We start from the raw sequence: 21,518 nt of genomic DNA, 5'->3' as shown, positions 1-21,518 counted from the left end.
TGCGCGTCCATGCATGCACTTGTGCACACATGCACCACATTTTCTTTATCATTTATCTGTCAATGGAGAATTCCCATATGATCCAGCAACTCCACTTTCTGGGTGGAGTCTTCTGAAGGAAATGAAATCACTATGTCGAAAAGATATCTGCACTCCTGTGTTTAGAATTTTTTTAATTAAAAAAAATAAATGAATAAGGGGGTAACTATCACTTATACAATAGCCACTCCTACTTTATTTGTTTTTTAATTTTTTTTTTAACGTTTATTTATTTTTGAGACAGAGAGAGACAGAGCATGAACGGGGGAGGGTCAGAGAGAGGGAGACACAGAATCTGAAACAGGCTCCAGGCTCTGAGCTGTCAGCACAGAGCCCGACGCAGGGCTCGAACTCATGGACCGCGACATCATGACCTGAGCTGAAGTCGGCCGCTTAACCGACTGAGCCACCCAGGCTCCCCCTCCTCCTACTTTATTTTAAACCTCTCTAAAAAGCATGCTTCTCTGTAACTTTTTTGTATAACTTAAAAAAAATTGAGGTCGATTTATCCTTTGTATAATTTGTAAACTGTTTTTACTTTTTATGTCATAGAATTACTTAACACTCTTTGTATATATTATTAACTGCTTGGTATGTCAAATGCTAACTGGATTTTACAACTGTATCACAAAACACTTCCCATTTGGTTTTCTGTTTGAACAGTCACCTCCCAAAAGCTGCACATCAGTATCAAAGCAGGAGTCTAGCAAAGGAAGTCATAGGACTGGAGGACAGTATCGTCTACCTATCAAGTCCCATCAACACTGTTCTAGTTGGTCAGATGAGTCATTATCTATGACACAGTCAGGTAAGAGTAATAACAAGGAGTTTTCTTTGTATTATATTTGAATACCTCTTTAATAAGCTTTGTCTGTCCATATGTTAGTGTAATGTTATCCTTTCTCTCATTTGTAAAGGCTTTTTTCTTGCCAAGAGTAAATCACATAATTCAGTGCTTTTCATTGATAATTAATTATTTCCCTAATTACACAAAATGTGACAAACTGTTATATTCTTGGGTTGTTAATGGGCAAGTCATTTATTCATCAGACATTTGTTGAATATTTTTTTCTATGTGCCAGACACTGCTTATGTGTTCCCATAGTGCTCTGTGCATCAGCTTATACCAGACAGCATATAAATTGTAACCAGACTTTACCCAGCAGGTCTCCCCTACTAGCATATAGACTTCTGGAAAGGAGAGTCTAATTTATTAATAATTGGTGGCACCAGGACCTACCAGGTACTTTGCATTGCACATGGCAGGTATTTATTAAATGCTCCTTTCTTTCTTTTTTTTTTTTTTTTAATGTTTATTCATTTTTGAGAGAGACAGAGACAGAATGCGAGTGGGTTAGGGGTAGAGAGAGAGGGAGACACAGAAGCCAAAGCGGGCTCCAGGCTCTGAGCCGTCAGCTCAGAGCCCGACGCGGGGCTCGAACTCACAAGCTGTGAGATCATGACCTGAGCCAAAGTCGGATGCTCAACCGACTGAGCCACCCAGGAGCCCCTTAAGTGTTTCTTGAATGAATTAATGATGACCATGGAGAGAGAGAGGAGGAGGTAGGGCAGGATAGCCTAAGTTTCAAAGGAGGGAAGGTAGAGAATCAACTGTACATGGCAGTGGGGAACATTGTCTATTCTCCTATAGTCTCTGTTCTGCTATAAAACTCTGTGCTATTAGATTATGAAACCATGAACAGCCTCTATTCTGTAAGACTTCAGTGTACACAAGATCTGATCTTGGGAAGCATGTCTATACAGGCAACGCTCAGTTTATGAGAATTCCAAGGAAGGTTAACACTATATTGAGTGTATGCCTTTTGAGCTCATTTTTAGTTTTCATTTGAGAGTAGACATTTAATAAAGAAAAAGTGAAAAATATTATTCTGTTTTTGGTCTTTGATCCTATTCTGTACCCCCTGTTTTCAGTGTTTCAAATGATAATAAATCATTGGAGGTTCCCACACCCATATTTTTAAATCACCCTTGTTTTTGAATAACAGCATAATATTTCAAAGAGTAGATATACCATAACTTATTTAAATATTTCCCTAGTGATGATCATTTAGATTTTGTCAAAATTGCCAATAATGTTTTTTTTTAATTTTTTTTTTTTTTTTTAATTTACATCCAAATTAGTTAGCATATAGTGCAACAGTGATTTCAGGAGTAGATGCCTTAGTGCCCCTTACCCATTTAGCCCATCCCCCCTCCCACAACCCCTCCAGCAACCCTCAATTTGTTCTCCCTATTTATGAGTCTCTTCTGTTTTGTCCCCCTCCCTGTTTTTATATTATCTTTGTTTCCGTTCTCTTATGTTCATCTGTTTTGTCCCTTAAAGTCCTCATATGAGTGAAGTCATATGATATTTGTCTTTCTCTGACTAATTTCACTTAGTATAATACCCTCTGGTTCCATACACATAGTTGCAAATGGCAAGGTTTCATTCTTTTTGATTGCTGAGTAATACTCCATTGTATATATATACCACAACTTCTTTATGCATTCATCCATCGATGGACATTTGGGCTCTTTCCATACTTTGGCTATTGTTGATAGTGCTGCTCTAAACATGGGGGTGCATGTGTCCCTTCTAAATAGCACACCTGTATCCCGTGGATAAATGCCTAGTAGTGCAATTGCTGGGTTGTAGGGTAGTTCTATTTTCAGTTTTTTGAGGAAGTGTTTTCCAGAGTGTCTGCACCAGCTTGCATTCCCAGCCAGTAAAGTTGTAATGAACATCTTCTTGTGGAATATTTCAGTAAGAATAAATTCTTAGAAATGAGATTACTAGCTCAAGCCAGTTGAAGAATGTTGTATATCATATTTGTTGAATATTATTATTTTTATGTATTTGCTTTGAGGTACTCTGGCAAAAAGTTACTACCAGTGTAGTAACATGTCAGTAGACATAAACTTGATACTTGAAAACATGGATTTAGGGGTGCCTGGGTGGCTCAGTCGGTTAAGTGTCTGACTTTGGCTCAGGGCATGATCTCATGGCTTGTGAGTTCAAGCCCTGCGTTGGGCTCTATGCTGACAGCTCAGAGCCTGGAGCCTGCTTTCTGATTCTGTGTTTCCCTCTCTCTCTGCCCCTCCCCGACTCATTCTCTGTCTCTCTCTCTCAGAAATAAATAAACATTAAAAAATTTAAAAAAAAAAACAACTCTGAATTCATATCTTAGCTCTACTACTTACTGGTGACTTTCTTCAGCTTTCTTTCCCATATTGGATAGTCTTTTCCATCTGTTCAGTGGAATAATATTGTAACCAGCCTTGCATGAGTTACAGACTAAGGATTAATAATGTTAATAAGATACTGTTTTATTGGTAAAACATACTCAAGTGAGAATAGTTTTAGAAAAATAGCTCTGAGATTTCTAAACTCCAGATGCCATCTGCCTATTGATGATGACATCATTAAATGCAATGTTTATGGAAGTGGTCAGTTTTAATGTAGTGGAGTTATATAAGCCTTTCTCAAGTGATAAAGAATTTATCAGCCAAATTATTAGAGGCTGCCTGTGTGAAATAATCAGAAACTTAATTTTTTCTATTAGATCATTCTGTCCATCAGGTTATTCTGTCTTGACGTTAGTTTAAACAAACTGAAATATCATTTACCTGTCCCCTCCTCTCTCCGTCACCACCCAAAAAAACCTTGTAGGAGATAATTCCATAAAGGCAATAAATTCATTCAGTGAGTTGTTTGGGTTAAAAAAAAATTCTAGAGATTTTTAGATGTTACTAATGATGAATTTTTTTTTTTATTTTTTTTTTCAACGTTTATTTATTTTTGGGACAGAGAGAGACAGAGCATGAACGGGGGAGGCGCAGAGAGAGAGGGAGACACAGAATTGGAAGCAGGCTCCAGGCTCTGAGCCATCAGCCCAGAGCCTGACGCGGGGCTCGAACTCACGGACCGCGAGGTCGTGACCTGGCTGAAGTCGGACGCTTAACCGACTGCGCCACCCAGGCGCCCCAGTGATGAATTTTTTAAAATGTTTATTTTAGAGAGAGAGAGAGCGAGCATGAGCACATACAAGTGGGGGAGGCGCAGAGAGATAGGGAGACGTAGAATCCAAAGCAGGCTCCAGGCTCCAAGCTGTTAGCACAGAGCCCCACGCGGGGCTCTAACTCACAAACCACGAGATCATGACTTGAGCCAAAGTCAGATGCTTAACCGACTGAGCCACACAGGCACCCCGTTACTAATGATGAATATTATGCAGTAATACTATATTTGGGCAGGTATATAATGTATTCCCACTCATTCTCATAGACTTTTATTTATTTAATTTCTACCTTTCATTTGTACACTTTTGGCTTCTTTAGTACTTAAAAATAGAAACATTTCCCAAGGTCTTTCATCTAAAAACTCCCAAGTTTCTCATCAACTACTTTTAAATCTTCACAAGCATAGATGATACATATTTTTATTAGAAAAGTCACTGCTGGCAGGGCACCTGGGTGGCTGAGTCAGTTAAGCGTCTGACTTCGGCTCAGGTTATGATCTCACAGTTTGTGGGTTTGAGTCCCTCATCGGGCTCTGTGCTGACAGCTCAGAGCCTAGAGCCTGCTTCAGATTCTGTCTCCCTCCCCCTGCTCATGCTCTTTTTCTCAAAAATAAATAAACATTAAAAAAATTACAAAAAGAAAAAGAAAAATCACTGCTGGCATGTGCAATTTTTAAAATATATTAATTTGAAGGCAAGACTACACTGTATGTTAGCTAACTTGACAATAAATTATTAAATATGTATATGCTAATTTAAAATAATCATTTTGGGAGGGGGGCAAGGTTGAAACTAAGTGTGTGGGAGTATAGTGATTCCCCCACACAATTTTATCAAAGTCTTCAAATTTTATCCATGTCTTGAGGTTTGGAAGCACATAAAAGCTTATCCAGCTAAAAGAAGCTCAGTTTTTAGAAGATGCAAAGATATGGGTTTATACTTCATTTTAGAAACATTTTAACTTTTAGGTCAACCTGCAGTCCTACCCCAAATTATTACACTAGAATCATCAATTGAATCTCTGCAAAGGGCTCAGAACCTTTTAACCCTGAAAGCAATTGATTCTTTTCTTCAGCAATTAGAAGAAAACATAAGGGAGATACTCAGTGGCTCTCTTCTCACCACCAGCATTTTTAGTTTTAGATTGGAAAATCTGTTACCTAAAATATAGCTGCATAAAATGTTTGTTTTATATGAGTATTACTCTTACCACCATTTTTTGAGCTTTTATGGTAGTTCAGTTGCTGTGCTGTGTGCTTTGTACACCTTATTTAATCTACACATCAATTCTAGAAGTCAGCAGGGGTCAAACTTACCTTACCAATTACCAGTAACAGATCCAGAGTTGAAAATGGCCTTTATTATTATGCTATTATATGAGTGTTGATCGATAAATAGTGAGCTTTGCCCATGCTAAGGACTCACGATGATGCCACCAGTGGTATAAGATGGGTATTACTTTCCTGAGGTACCTAAAGTTAGCAACATAGAAGTGACAGGAACTTAGATTTCATTATTTCTAATCCAGATATTGGGATCATTCTATTAAAAAAGACTATAATCCTTTTGCATTTAAATAAGTTCCATAACTAGTTCTTACGCAATTTAATCTGAAGTACCTGAAAAAAAACCTGGTTATTTATGGTTTAATGTTGTAGCATACATTTGAGTCTTCAGATTTTATACAATAGTATTTCTATTGTAATAGTATTTCTATGGCTATTAAATGTCTCACTCGACATTAGTGTGTGGAAATGATATTATTACTTGATTTGGGGAGGAGGTGTGAGGAATAATCATTTTTATTCTGCGCAATTTCCATGTGTAGTGAAATAAGCAGCATCTTTTTTTTTTAAATTTTTTTTTAACATTTATTCATTTTTGAGAGACAGAGAGAGACAGAGCATGAGTGGGGAAGGGGCAGAGAGAGGGAGACACAGAATCGGAAGCAGGCTCCAGGCTCTGAGCCATCAGCCCAGAGCCCGACGCGGGGCTCGAACTCACGGACCGTGAGATCATGACCTGAGCCGAAGTCGGCCGCTCAACCGACTGAGCCACCCAGGCGCCCCAAGCAGCATCTTTAAATGACAGTATTTTCATAGCATGTATGTGACACTTATTATAATGAAATGTCTTTTTCATGATTTTGCTGTGACTGGACATCTACTTTGTATGTGCATGTATATGTGTAGGGAACTGTTGGGAAGAAAATAAGATTTAACTAGCTTCATTTTAGCTATTTTAAATATTTTAAGAGCTTCTAAAGAAAGGTTATAGCAGAGTATATTTCTTTATAATTTCTTTCTTTCCTTCCTTTTATATGGTATTAAGACATCAACTGATGATTCACAGTCAGTGTAAAATGGCAAAGTTTCATTTTTATTTTAATAGGACTTAAAAACTATTAATAGCTAAGGGGAAGGAAAGATAAATATGTTTCTCTTGTCACCAGGAAATAATTCCTCACAATGCCCAAATTTCACTAGCTTAAAAGTTCTCAATTTCCGGTTGTTTATCTCATCAAGATAGGGTATCTTAAGGTTTATTTGAGGTTTCAAATAGTACAATTAGAAAGTGAAAATAAGTAGGAAGGACCAATCGGCCAGTATATTTCAGGGAAAGGAGAGATGCAAATCACTAATAAATTTTTTTTCAAAAGCTCCAATTCCTTAATTTTAAATGTTAGATTGACTGTAAGTGTAGTATCACCTTGCTGTTTTCATTAGTAGTTATTAAATTAACTTCATTCTCAAGTTAAAATGAAAGATTTTATTTCCCTTTCAGAAACAACATCTGACCAAAGTGACATTGAAGGTAGGATCAGAGCCCTAAAGGATGAGCTGCGGAAAAGAAAATCAGTTGTGGACCAGCTGAAGAAGGAACAGAGAAAACGGCAGAAGGAAAGACTGAAAGCCCAAGAAGCCAGTCTGATCAAACAGTTAGAGGTTAGACATAGGAAGGGGGTTCAGTATCAAGGCTAATGTATATTGAAGCCTAAAATGTTTTTTAAATGTTGTTAATAAAGTAATGGCGTAGAATTTTTCATTATTAGTTTGGTGCCACATTTTAACCTCTTTTTAAAAGAAATCCAAGGTTATCTAAACAAACTCTTGCTTAAAGCATTAAATATTAAAATAATAAATCTTGGGGTGCCTGGGTGGCTCAGTCGGTTGGGCATCCGACTTTGGCTCAGGTCATGATCTCGTGGTTCATGAGTTCGATCCCCACATCAGGCTCTGTGCTGACAGCTCGGAGCCTGGAGCCTGCTTTGGATTCTGTGTCTTTCTCTCTCTCTCCCCCTCCCCTGCTCATGCTCTGTCTCTGTCTGTCTCAAAAATAAATAAAACATTAAATAAAAAAATAAATCTTATAGCATCAAGTATTAAGTAAATATTCTTAAAATCAAATTAAAATAAGAGGTTTTTTTCTTAAATAAGAAAGATTAGGCCTGTGAAAGATTGAAATTCACGCCCTCTTAAGCAAAGAATCATTAGATGAATAATTCTGTAAAAAAAGATAAATAATTCTAGCTATTGAAACTGTTACTGCCTTTTTAAAAACAATTTTTTTTTTTTTAAGCAGAATGATGTTTCATGCCACATTGTCCTATTTGAATGGCTCAGAAGTGATAATTCTAAACTAGACTTCTCCCATGCTCTAGCTGCCTTCCCTGATTCTGCCCCAGCTGGAAACCTGGTTTTGATATTTCCTCATTCTGTTTTCTCTTATCCTTTTGGTTACCAGATCTCACTGGTACTTTTTTTTTTTTTTTATGAGTCTGCTTGCTTTTTCCATTCCAGCTGCCATCGAGCCGACTGGGGCCTCATGACCCCTTATGTCTGCTCTCTGCATGGCCTCTTAAATGCCCCTGTCTCTGTTGCTTCCCTAATACTTGCATACCTTCTGCCAGCCTAGTGTTCCTAAAATGCCACATTCATCATAGAATCAATCTGAATGTTCTGCTCCTCGCAAGAATCCCTTCTCACGGCATCACCAGAGAAGACCATTCAGCTTCTACCTGAACACTTCCAATAATAGGAAGTCTCAAAATTTCAAGGCAGTTGATTTCATTGTAGGATTCTAGGTTCTGTAAATGTTAAAAATCTTTTGGTTCTGTTAGTCAGTATTTCTGTCCTTTCAATGGTCCTTGTTGTGGTAACACCAAATATGTATTCCTCCTACATCTATTAATTTAGTCATCAAATATTTAAGTGCCTATTTGTATGCCAGAATTCAACTAATGACTTTACATGTATTCATTTTATCCTCAAGCAACAGTGGCTTTACTGTCTACAGTTTTACGGATGAGGAAATTGAGTTTCAGGGAGAGTAATGCTATTCAGGGACACACCACTCAGAAGTGGTAAAGCTAGATTTTAATAGATCTCTAATTCTAAATTTTGTGTCCTATCTTCCACATAGAAAACAGGGCTGCTGACAGATGTGGAGAAAATAGACATTCACACAGGTACACAATACAGAGATGGGAACAGGGACTGTAACTTGCACAGATGTTTAGAAGTAAGGGAAGTGCTTAAGGTAGAATAGCCATACTGGCAAGTTCCTGGTGGAAAATAGTGGGAAACAAAATTCAAAAATAAAGATCATGTTCAGGGTCTTAGAATCAGACGGATGAGTTTGGACTTCAAGTCAGTAGTCTTCAACGTGACCACACGTTAGAATTAACTGGGGAGCTCTTTGAAAAATACAAATATCCAGTCTCCCTCCCAGAGGGATTAATAATCTAGGGTGGGACCCAGAATTTAAAAGCACTAGTGTAAGGTAATGGAGAGCCATTGAAAATTAAATGAAATACTATTAGATTGAATAGCATTGCTCAAAATTCTTCATTAATGGATATGCCAGCCAGAAGGGTCTCTAGAGAAGTGCCATAGGATCCATCTCATTCAACATTTTACTAGATGGTTTACAGACAAAAGAAAGTTGTGTATTTAGGTTTTAGAATTATAGTATATGGTGGAGAAAAACATAATATATATAGCATTTCATGTAAAAAATCTTTGGGAGTTTATTTAATCACAGATGTGATAAGTCAGCTACATCCATGTAAGTATAGCTTTCAGATCTGAGAAGTTATAGTCCTCATATATACCTAGCTAGCTAGACCATCTAGCTTTGGTGTGTGTTTAATACCAGAAGTTACTTTACCAAAACATTGAAAATTTAGAGGATATGGATAGTGAAAGTTGTAAAAGTAGGGATTTCAGCCCAAGTTTTAGGGATCTGTAGCAACTGAGTAGCATCCATATGGTCATTCATTCATTCTATGATGTTGACTGACAGCCTGTTTGGGGCCAAACACTGAGTAGGTACTGGATATACAGTGTTGAACAAAACAGCTATAGTCTCAAATAGAGATACAAAAGTAGGGATTTTAGCCCAGAAATCTAAGAAATATAATAGATAAAGGACTTCCCTTAGATTTCATCCAAATCAGAATTATACATTAGTGTTTATAGAATGGCTGATAACATTTTTTGTAATTCTGAACTATCATGTTCTCTAATCACAGCCTTCCTTCTTCAGGATTTGTATTCTCAAGGATTTGTATTCCCAAGAAGCTGCCATTGAACTCTGCGTAATGCCTAAACTTTTTAAAAATAACATGGAAGTATTAGGACACCCTTAAAAGAATAATTACATAGTCAGCTAAAGAAGTTTTGTAATGGGGCAGGACCCAAATTATTGCTTCATAGGTATTAAATTTTTGTAAAATGAGACTTTGTCATTTTCTAACTCATATTAGGATTATGGTTCCACATGTATGCTTATACATAGTCTATTTCAAGAAGGATCTACAAGTAAATGTTGATAGCACTCTGGGGAATGACATGGATACTGGGAGAAAGATTTTTACATTACATCTTCTTTCCTGTTTGAATATTTTACCATAAAATATACTATTTTCTAATTTAAAATAGTTTTTTTAAAAAATTCTGTATAGTGACTCCTCTGATTTTTCTAAACTAGTCATATGATGAATTCATTAAGAAAACTGAAGCAGAGCTTAGCCGAGATTTGGAAACATCACCAACAGCCAAGCCTCAAATTAAAACGCTCTCCTCAGCTTCTGAAAAACCCAAGATCAAGCCCCTTCCACTACACAGGTAGAAATTTTTGATAACTTCTCTATATTCTGCCTTGTTTGAGAAAAGAATTAAGGGAAGACTTTTAGTAGAAGCTATCTTTTAAGTAACTGTGAAGTTAATTTTAACCAATATTTTTACTTTCACTAGAGTTATGTATGATGTAATCACAAATCGAATTTATCATAAGGTACAGGTTTAAAAATATATTCTGAATCCTGAAATCTGGTGGGCACAATGAAAATAGTATCCTCCAGTATTGCTAGTCGCAATAGACTTTTGCAAAGCAGTTTGCCAGTGTTTCAGAAGTAAAAAACAACCTGTAACTTTTGACTCCGTAATTTCACTCCTGGAAACCTAGTTTGATAAAATATGCAATATCTTGGGGCGCCTGGGTGGCGCAGTCGGTTAAGCATCCGACTTCAGCCAGGTCACGATCTCGCGGTCCGTGAGTTCGAGCCCCGCGTCAGGCTCTGGGCTGATGGCTCAGAGCCTGGAGCCTGTTTCCGATTCTGTGTCTCCCTCTCTCTCTGCCCCTCCCCCGTTCATGCTCTGTCTCTCTCTGTCCCAAAAATAAATAAACGTTGAAGAAAAAAAAAAGAAAATATGCAATATCTTTATGTCCAGAAATAGGTGAATAGCCCAGTAACTTAAGGGTCTTCCCAGGGATGGAATATTATGCAGCCAGTCAGTGCAAATACAGAATACTGAGAGGCAGCATTGGAGATTGTATATAAAAAAGTGAGGTTGCAATACTTAAACTGAATTTTGAGCAATGAGTAGGGGGTAAGCAGTCAGTGGGACTGAGAAATAGGGGTCATTTCAGAGAAGGACATTGATGAATGACCAAAAGCAGCAGGGAGCTTGGCATGTTACAGAAACTGAACATTATAGAATGTTGCTAATGTTAGAAGAGACTGGAAAAATAAAAACTGAATTGTGAAAACCTTGTACTCACTCATTCATAATATAATTTCTACTTTACTTTTCAGAAGATGGGAAGCCTTTGAAGGCTTTCCCAAAAAATACTTAGGGATTTTTAAGTCTGTTACAAAAATAATAGAGACTCATGATAATTAATTTCTCATTACCTCAGTTTGAATCATGGCTTCAGTACCAGCTAGCTATTTAACTTTGTTGGGCAAGTTATTTAATCTCTCTGTGCTTATTTTTTTAATAGGGATTTATATCCCTATAATAATACCTAACTAATTAACTTGTTATGAGAATTAAAAGACTTAACTTAGATCAGAGCTTAGCATACAATTAGCACTGCGTATTAGTAGTTACTGTTATTATTTTAATTAGAATATTGAGGGAAGCAGTAAAAAGAAGAAAAGTTTAAATCATATACTGAACTATCCCAGAATTGCAAATGTCAACAATTAGATGTATTTCCTTTTAGGATTTCTTATGCTTAGATTTTATATATATTTTTTTGTAATATATACATTTTTCCATTATATTACAAAACTGTAAATTTTATCCTTAGATTTCTACATAATACACTAATGAATTGCTTTACGGTTTTATTAACCAGACTCTTGGAGGATTTTAACTAGAGAATGATGTAATCACATTTGTGTTCAGAGAGCTCTTTCTGACTAGTATATGAAGGAGAAATAGAAAAGAGCAAACTCGGAAGCAGGGAGAACAGGAGTCTAGACCAGGCTTCAGATAATCAGTGTAAATAAGAACAGAGATAGGAAATAAACTTAGAAATATTTAAGAAGCAGGGGTGCCTGGCTGGCTCAGTTGGTAGAACATGTGACTCTTGATCTTGGGATTGTGAGTTCAGGCCCCACACTGGGATAGAGTTTAGTTTAAAAAAAAATAATAATAATTTATTCTTAAAAACACTTAAAAGAAAATATTTGAGAAGTAGACTTCACTGAAGTGCTAGATAGGGGAACAAGAGAAATCTAGAATGACTCCCAGGTTTCTCTTAAATGGTTGGGTCAACATTCCATTAACCTGAATGGAAAGTCAGATGTTCTTTTGTGGGTAGCTTATGACTTTGGTTTTAGAATACAAATTTTGAGGTGTACATGGTTCACCTAAGGAGAATTATCCAGGAAAGATGTCAGTGTAAGATATATATGGGATGAGGAGCATATAGATGGTGGTTGAAAGCGTATATATAGCAACATCACCCAAGGAAGATACGCATTCAGAGAGAATAAAAGGGAGCCAAGTACTAATTATGATAAAATAGCATTTAAAGGCATTATAAAGAGAAGCGGAAGCCAAATACTATGACTTAGCAAATAAAGAGAAGGCAAGAAAATGAAGAATGTAGCTCTTTCTGTTAACTTAAAGAATAAGAGAGGACAGCAGCCAGGAGGTGGAAGAATGAAGAATTGAGAGGTAAAATTTTGAGGCTCATGGCGTACTTACAAGCGAAGGGGAAAAATCTCCAGGGTGAAGGACTGAAGGTTCTAGGAAAGTGAACGTGTGACTGAAGAGTACCATTAATGAGGCTGAGGCAGTGTGTGAGATTTTCGGCAGGAGGTTCAAACAATCAGCTTTGAATAAGTGTGAAAGACACACCTCTTTCTTTCCTGCAGACAGAAGGAAAGGCAGTTGGGATGGCTATGAATATGGATACATTTGTAGGTAGAAAGGCTCAGGGTAAGAAAGGTCATGCTGATGGCCTCTGTTTTTCTCATTAAAAGAGGCAAGATTGTCTACGGAGAGTGATGAAGGCCAGAAACAGGCTTGGTGAAAGTGACAGGTTGGAATACCTCCTGTGAAGAAGTAGTTTTCTGAGAGTTGACTGCTTGTTGTTACCAGTTATTACAATATCAGCAGTACATTTATTTCTACTCTTTATTTTTTTGTTTCAGATCTGAAACAGCAAAGAACTGGAAATCACTAACAGAATCAGAGCGTGCCAGAGGGTCGTTGGAGTCCATTGCTGAACATGTTGGTATGTAACTAGGGAAAATAATGACGCTGTATCCACTAGACTTAAGAATTTATGCAAGGGCATATATAATTCTGCCTCTACAGCGTTTCGATTAAAAAATGAATTTCTTAAAGATAATAATTATTGAAATTTTAAGTTACTTTTATATAAAAATGATTTATTGGTTATATATAAATTTAAAAACTGAAGCATAAATACATAAATCTAAAATGGTTGAGTGTATCATCGGCATCCCTAAATTCTCCCTTAATCAAATTTTATAACTGATTATATATTTTTTTCAGCCTGTACTATTTCTCAGGGTTAAGTGGTTATATACATGTATATTTTTCAACTTAATCCAAAGAAAGATAAGAATTATTGAAAATAAAGTGTAATTCAATGAGGAAATAAAACTGAGGCATAAAAAAGCCTATGTAGAAACAATGACAAAATAGAGATTTGAATTCAGAACTTTTACTTCTTGGTTTGTTAGCTCATCAAATATTTTTTTTTTCTTATTCTGCAGTTTTAGCTCTTAAAAAATACTGTATTTGCAGAAATTGTTATTTTTTCTCTTGCATTTGCATTTGAGAGCTTAGTTGAAGTCCCCAGGAAAATTCATTCTTTTCAAAGTATCTTTGTCCCTCCTTCATTGTTTTCCTATATGAAATAATGTGTATGTAATATCTATCTGGTTTCACATGATTTGAGGAATTGATCACGCAAATCAGTGTCTCCATAAACTTAGAGCCATTTTTCTTCACTTTCTAAGTTAAGACAGCCCTTAAGAAATATTTCAAACTTTAAATTTCCAGTCATTCTAAATGTTCTGGTTATTGCTGGGGCAATATATTCTCTTAAAGGAAAAACTTAGCTTATATGGTAACCAAAACAGGTTATATTTATTGACCAGAGTTTTTCCTCATGAAGATTTGGCTTTTATTTAACCTTTGGTTCCAGCAGTTAAAAGGTTGTGATTAAATAATTTTGATACGATTTTTTTTCTTTTCCTTAAAGATGCTGCATTGGCAGGTTCTGAGAGATCCGTATCGGAAAGGTCTTTATCTGCATATGCGAAGAGAGTCATTGAATTGGATAGACAAACAGAAGAGCATTTTCAGACTTCATCCCCAATTCTTAGATCATCAAGGAAAGCCAGAGCAGAATCTGGCGATTCTTTAGAAAATGTACCTTCATTATCTCTTCTCAAAGAATTGAATGCCCCTAATAGAATTCTGGATGTGTTAGATGCCAAGGTTGAAGAAACTAGTCAAAAATCAGAAATACAAGAAGTGGACTATGCAAAATTGGAAGAGAGTGTGATTGAAGAGGCCTATTCAAAACAATGTAGGAAGTCTGATGTCTTACTGAAACTAGACCTGGAACAGGGAGATTCATCTGAAATTCTTTCAAGGAAGGATCTTCCTTTAGATTCTGTAAATGTTCAGAAAGACTTAGTTAGATTAGCCATTGAAAATCTTCATAAAAAACAGTTGAAAGAGAGAGAGTCAGATCAAGGTACTGATCACAGTACAAGCACCCAATCAGAAAAAGAAGTTCATGAACAAAGGAACATAAAGGAAAGGGACTCATCTTTGTCAGAGCATCTTTTTGCTCCTAAGGAGACATCATACTCTGAAGATTTTGAAGTGTCTTCTCTCAAGAAAGACATTTCAGCTGAACTGTACAAAGATGACTTTGAGGTGTCATCTTTGTTGTCACTCAGGAAAGACTCTCAATCTTGCAGAGATGAGTCACGGCCAACAAAGAACTCTGCAAGTAGAGCCACTAGCTTGGGCAGTGATGATGAAATCAGTGAGTGCCTCAGTGAGAAAAGCCTTTCTGTTCATAGCAGTGTCCACTCTGAGAGGCTATTAGAACTCAAGTCCCCCACTGAGCTTATGAAAAGTAAGGAGCGCAGTGATGTAGAACATGAACAGGGAGTTACGGAACCCCCTTCCTTGGTTTCAGTTTCTGTTGCAGATGAGTTACATGATTTCCACATTGGTGATAGGGTGTTGATTGGCAATGTTCAGCCAGGAACTCTTCGATTCAAAGGCGTGACCAGTTTTGCCAAAGGATTTTGGGCTGGAGTGGAGTTGGATAAAGCTGAAGGAAATAACAATGGGACATATGATGGCATTGTATACTTTGTGTGCAGAGAGAAGCATGGTATTTTTGCTCCCCCTCAAAAAATATCTCACATTCCAGAAAACTTTGATGACTATGTAGACATAAATGAAGATGAAGAGTCTTACTCAGATGGACAATATCAATACTATAATCAAGAACAAAAAGATACAGCAGATTCCAAATTTGATAGAGAAAAGGATGCAGTTGAATATTTTTATGAGAACTCTCTACCTAGTATGCATGATATAGAAGCCTCACTTGATAGAAGCCTTAAAATAGAAACAGACAAGGTACAGGACGTTTCTGGGGTACTTGAAGCCCATGTTCACCAGCAATCTTCAGTGGATTCACTGATCTCTTCAAAGGAAAACAAAGACGTTCCTGGTGCCATAGAAAAGGTTTCCATTGCTGTAGAAGGCGATACTTTAGACAATGCCTTTTCTGAAGAATTAAAGCAGCAGCAGCAGTTGACAGAAAAGGAAGAGGACCTATGTCCTGAGGTGTCAGAAAAGCTCTCTACTCCACTTCTAGATCTTTTAACAAGAGAAAAGAACCAACTGGAAGCCCAGCTGAGGTCCTCACTAAATGAGGAAAAGTCAAAGCAGCAGCTAGAAAAAGTCAGCTTACTGACAGACAGTTTACTAACAGTCTTTGTGAAGGACACAGTCAATCAACTACAAGAAATCAAAAAAGCTAGGAATGAGAAAATCCAGCTTAGCAATCAAGGGCTTCTTGATGATGATCGACGGAATATGCCACCCCAAGGCCTATCCCAAAATCTTGAGGAACAGTCAGCAAGTGTTCCAGATTGCTTCTTAAGGCCTGACTTAGAAGATGAAAAAGAAGAGATTTCTTCACCAGATATATGCCCCAGGCCTGTAAGTATTTTGTCTAGAAAGAATGTCAATTTACCTTCTGTAGTGCGTTTTAATTCTGTAGTTCCTCATAGATTTTTTGTGACATGTTATTTATTAGATAAAGATCACTGTATTAGTTTTTAAAGACCCTGTGGCTGTTTTTCTGTCTGAAGTATGATTGTCCTCTATTATGTCATGAGTGGTCACTGTAGGATTGTCACAAACACTGGCAGTTTTGTGCTGGATTGATGACCCCTGTGTGCTGTCTGGAGGTTAGATTCTCTTCCAGATCCACTGAACAGATTTACTCCATGGAGCTTTCCAGTGGTTCTCAATCCAGTTCTTTTTTGCCTATGAAATTATGTGTCTACCTATCTACTCAGTCATAATTGCTCTGCAGATATTGCCAGTTGTGATGTTGATTCTGGGAAAACTGAAATACATCCACTATGACATATACTCAGACAGACCATCAACTTAACTCGGGTTGCCCGTAGACAGTTGAACAAAAGTAATGATTTTGAGTAATTTGAGCCAGATAATCACCAGAGGTGAGAAATTTCATATATTGTTTCCATATCCCAGAGACAAGAGAGTCCTTCAGGAACAAAATAATGATGATTCAAAAAGAAAAAACAACTAATCAATAAACAGTTTATAAAAATTCAGTTATAAGGCTTATGTAAGCAGAATTATGGGAAGCAGGATACTTTCTTCTTAAATTATTAATTAGTAGCCACCATGTTGTTTTTGTTTTGCTTATAGAGAAAGAGTAAACATACAAATAATATATTTGCTTTGTCTTTAAAAACAAAAAGCCCAAATGAATGATCTGAGGTTACTAAACGGTGCTCTGTTTGATTGGTTCCATTTCCATAGGAGAGTCCAGTATTTGGTGCCAGTGGACAGGAGGAGCTCGCTAAAAGACTTGCTGAACTTGAGATCAGCCGGGAGTTCCTGAGCGTGTTAGGAGATGATCAAGACTGGTTTGATGAAGACTTTGGTTTGAGCTCTTCTCACAAGATCCCCAAAAACAAGGCAGAAGAAACAATTGTACCTCTAATGGCAGAACCTAAAAGAGCTCCCCAGAAGCCATGTGAGACACTGTTGGCAGTCCCCCATACCACAGAGGAAGTAGAAACTCTTGTACATAATGCAGTGGAAGAACTCTGGAAATGGAAAGAACTAGGTCACGATCTCCACAGCATCAGTGTTCCTGCAAAACTGCTTGGTTGTGCCAGTAAGGGTCTAGATATAGAAAGCACTAGTAAAAGAGTCTACAAACAGGTATGTAACCTGGAAGGATAATTTTAATTTTTAGACTAATCTCTGTTGTTTGAAATTTGGATTTGTAGCCATTTTATTTTTGTTTCATTTTTCTCTGTCAAGGCGGTTTTTGATTTAACAAAAGAGATTTTTGAGGAAATATTCGCAGAGGATCCCAACTTGAATCAACCCGTCTGGATGAAGCCATGTAGAATCAACTCCAGTTATTTCCGACGAGTGAAAAACCCAAATAACCTTGATGAAATCAAGGTAAACTGCAAACTAGAGAGTATCTCCTTTTTTGACTTGCTGTTCATTTATGTAGATCTATAAATGCCGTAAAAGCAGGTACTCTTCTGTATGATTCTCCTTCTGTCCTCAAGGCCTTTTGCATAGTGGGTTTTCAGTACATGTTTGTTGATTCATGAAGTCCATGAGCAGTGGAGGGATGAGGTGAGAGGGAGTCCTGAATCCTCAAGTTTTTGCAAGTATAACTTTTTAACATTTCCTATGTGTACATAATTTATAATATTTAAGAAAAAATTAGGAAATACTCTGGGAGATAAATGATTGGACTTCCAGGTAAATTTTTGGCAATTTAGAGATCATGGTACAGTATTCTAGAAGTATACCTGAAAACATGTCTTCTGTCAAATATGCCAGCCCTAGACAGGTGTTACCTTTTCATCTTTGATTTTGGAGGTCTCAAATTAGTTATGTGGTTTTGAAATATGTGGGATAGTAATATGATATATAAAAAATATTGTTTGTTATCTAAGAAGCCCCTGAAAAGGTTAAGTGCCTTGAAGCTACAGTGACTCCCAGCAAAACTTCAAAGTCACATTGGTGGAAATTTCTGCCCGTTCACATGTTTCCTTAATATAGCAAAGGTTGTATTCCCAGTGTAGTGCCTCTTGAACTGTAATGTGCATATGAATCACTGGGGATTTGGTTAAAATGGAGATTCTTACTCAGCAGGTCAGGAGTACAATTTCTAACAGACTCCCAAGTGATGTGGACGCTGTTGACCCTAGAACCCACCCTGAGGAACAAGGCTCTGGAATTGTGTTTTCCAGACTTATTTGATCACAGAAAGCCTGCCCCCTGCATCCTGCCCCTATAGCATACCTCCAACTACAGTTGATCCTTGAACATCTTTGGGGGTTAGAGCTGCCAACCCCCTACTCAGTTGAAAATCTTTAACTACTAACAGTCTACCAGAAACCTTACTGATAATATAAATAGTCAATTAACACATATTTTGTATGTTACATGTTTTGTATACTGTATTCTTATAATAAATTAAGCTAGAGAAAAGAAATGTCACTAAGAAAATCTTAAGGAAAAGAAAATACGTTTATGGTACTATTATGTATTTCTTGAAGAAACTCTGTGTATAAGTGGGTCAACACAGTTCAAACCCATGTTGTTCAAGGGTCACCTGTGCTCATCTTACTGGTGTATTTTCTTGCATCATCCAGAAGTGTATGTGGACTATTAAAATATAGTAAAGAACATATACATTATTCTGGTATGTCATGTGGAGGCATTGCCTAAACAATTTAGTCAGTTTCTTTAATTGAGATATAATTAACATAATTATATTTGTTTTAGGTATACAACATAATGATTCTGTATTTGTCTATATTATTAAAAAAAAAAGGTCACCACAAGTCTAGTTAGCATCCATCATTACATATGGTTACAAATTGTTTTGTGTGATGAAAAAATTTTAAGATCTCTCTTAGTGACTTTCAAATGTACAATACAGTATTATTTAACTACAGAAAGCTTTTGAAAATATTTTGTACTCATAGAACACCAACAGATATTTATGGGATGTCATGTATGCCTACATTGAAGTTAGGCAAACTGTGGCTCACAGTCCAAATCCAGCCTACCACCCGTTTTTATAAATGAAGGTGTATTGGACCACAGCCACACCCATTTGTTTAAATATTGTGTATGACTGCCATTCTGCTACAACAGCAGACTTCAGTAGTTGCGACAGAGACCAAATGGCCCACAAAGCCTTAAATATTTACAGGCTGACCCCCGCTTAAATTAAAGTAAGGAAGAAATAAAAAGCTTCCAAAGATTACTTTTGATTCATTAAAAAAAGAAAACTTCTAAAATGATTTTCAGCTTTGAGGACTAAAGTATCAGAACTGCCTGGGGAGCTTTTTCAAAACACAGGTGTACTCCATTGCTTTCAGCCCTCCAGTGTTGATACATCCTTGAAAGAGAGAGAGCTAGAAAATGTGTGTGGATTGGTGGAGTTTGGGGGCACATCGGTAGTTTGAGAATCTTTTCAAATGATTCTGATTCATAAATGTGTCTTTTCCCCCCATTGACATTTTTTTAATGGAACAACCATAAAAAGTTGTAAACGCCAATTGTTTTATTAATAACAAAGGACAAATAAGTTGAAATAAGACAAGATACATAATGGGACACCTGGGTGGCTCAGTTGGTTGAATGTCCAACTCTTGATTTCCACTCAGGTCATGATCCCAGGGTCGTGGGATCGAGCTCTACGTGGAGCCTGCTTAAGATTCTCTCTTTCCCTCTGCCCCTCTTCCCCACTCATGCTCTCTCTCTCTCTCTCTCTCTCTCAAATAAATTTTTTAAAAAGACAAGATGCATAATATATATCAACAATCATCAAAATGCATATATCAGTATAACACACAGTGATGCTGCCCAGCGATTTTAATATTGAAATAACATTTTGTAAGGTGTTTTTAAGGATGATAGTTTAAACACTGTTAGTAAAATTATCATGCTTCTTATATTGAAGCACTGATTAATATTTTTACAATTCAATGTATTCAGTCATGGTGCTTCAAAATAAACTATCCCAGCCAAAGCCTGTACTTTGCTCCCATGGCACTGCTTCGAACCTTTATGTGGGATTCTTTAAGTGCAGAGATTTATTTAATGCTTTCTCTAATAGTTTTGCCCGCTTGGAGTTAGCTAATGGCGGTTCTTAGATAGAGGGGACTCTAAAGTGATTTTTCTTTGCAGATTCATCAGTGGGTTTTACTTTTGTATGTTGTGTAAAAAGAAAAATTCTTTAAGTGAGTAAGTAAAGTCAGAGCATTTGGAATGCTTTTGTCTTCAAATTGCTAAGTGGAACTGTTAAGTGGAAGAAATTTGTATGATCTTTTATTATAAATGCTATGTTCTTAGCATGCACCTGCATTATAAGCACTGACTCTCAGAAACTTGGCTGTTTGGTTCATTACTTCCTCTTATTTTCACAGAACTTCATAGCCACCGAAGTGCTCAAGTTGTTTAGTCTTAAAAAGGAGCCAAACCACAAAACAGATTGGCAGAAAATGATGAAATTTGGAAGAAAGAAAAGAGACCGAGTGGATCATATCCTGGTCAGTGTATATAACTGCAATATGTTTATTTTGACTGTCTCTTCTAAAATCAGAATGTAGTCACATTCTAAAAAGAAAAGGAATGTAACTGACCCTAAGTCTATGATAGTGAAGCCGTAAAGCCTTCATTTGCTGCATTTCTGCCCCTCAGTTTTGGAACTTGCTTTCTTTTGAACTTGACAGATGAATATTTAACTGAACAGTGTTTTGTGGGTGTGGAAAACTTGAGAAATAAAAAGCCGAGTGGATGAGGTACGGCATTAAGAAGAGATCAGTGTAGACTCTGGGGCCAGCCTGCCTGCCTTTAAATCCCTTTTCTGCCACATACCTGGTGTGTAATCTTGGACAAATTGTCTAATCCCCTTGTGTCTCGTCTCCCTATCTGTAATCTACCAAGACAGTTATTAAGAGAATTAAAAGTATGTTTGCGTATGTATGTATACAAGAGTTCCCTGGCTACATCTAACTCAGTAAATACTAGCTGTTATGATTTCCTCCTCGTTATTATTATCCAGAGCTTTTAGCTGGGTAGGATTTATTCCATTTGGCAATAGATTTCCCTAGCACTAGAAAAACATTTCTCAAACAAAAAAAAAAGAAAGAAAAAGGAAAGAAAAAAATAAAGTCATTCTTTTCTTTGTTCCCTAAAAGAATGTTAAGCAGTAGCAAACTTCGGGGAACTCATTACTTGATTCACGTTTATCTCTAAACATTTTGATTCTGAACTATTTTATCTTGTCTGTATTTATATTCATATAACGAAAAACAAATGTAAGGCTTAAATTAATGAGTTTTCC

General features: G+C 36.8%; 1 protein-coding gene across 3 annotated transcripts in view; it reads left to right on the top strand.

Annotated features, from left to right (window-relative positions):
- Positions 1 to 21,518, top strand: part of CEP350 (centrosomal protein 350) — a 158,462-nt gene that overhangs the window by 122,077 nt on the left and 14,867 nt on the right. For all 3 annotated transcript variants that reach the window (XM_030303179.1, XM_030303180.1, XM_030303178.1), the window contains 8 exons: positions 703 to 847; positions 6,843 to 7,003; positions 10,050 to 10,186; positions 13,012 to 13,094; positions 14,094 to 16,087; positions 16,946 to 17,353; positions 17,456 to 17,602; positions 20,599 to 20,721. In XM_030303179.1, the coding sequence (XP_030159039.1) occupies positions 703 to 847; positions 6,843 to 7,003; positions 10,050 to 10,186; positions 13,012 to 13,094; positions 14,094 to 16,087; positions 16,946 to 17,353; positions 17,456 to 17,602; positions 20,599 to 20,721 (3,198 nt within the window). The remainder of the gene's footprint in view (positions 1 to 702; positions 848 to 6,842; positions 7,004 to 10,049; positions 10,187 to 13,011; positions 13,095 to 14,093; positions 16,088 to 16,945; positions 17,354 to 17,455; positions 17,603 to 20,598; positions 20,722 to 21,518) is intronic.

The sequence above is a fragment of the Lynx canadensis genome, chromosome F1 (genome assembly GCF_007474595.2).
Source record: "Lynx canadensis isolate LIC74 chromosome F1, mLynCan4.pri.v2, whole genome shotgun sequence".
Taxonomy (NCBI): Eukaryota; Metazoa; Chordata; class Mammalia; order Carnivora; family Felidae; genus Lynx; species Lynx canadensis.
The sequence above is the reverse complement of the archived record's forward strand: the minus strand, read 5'-3'. Positions and strand labels throughout refer to the sequence as shown.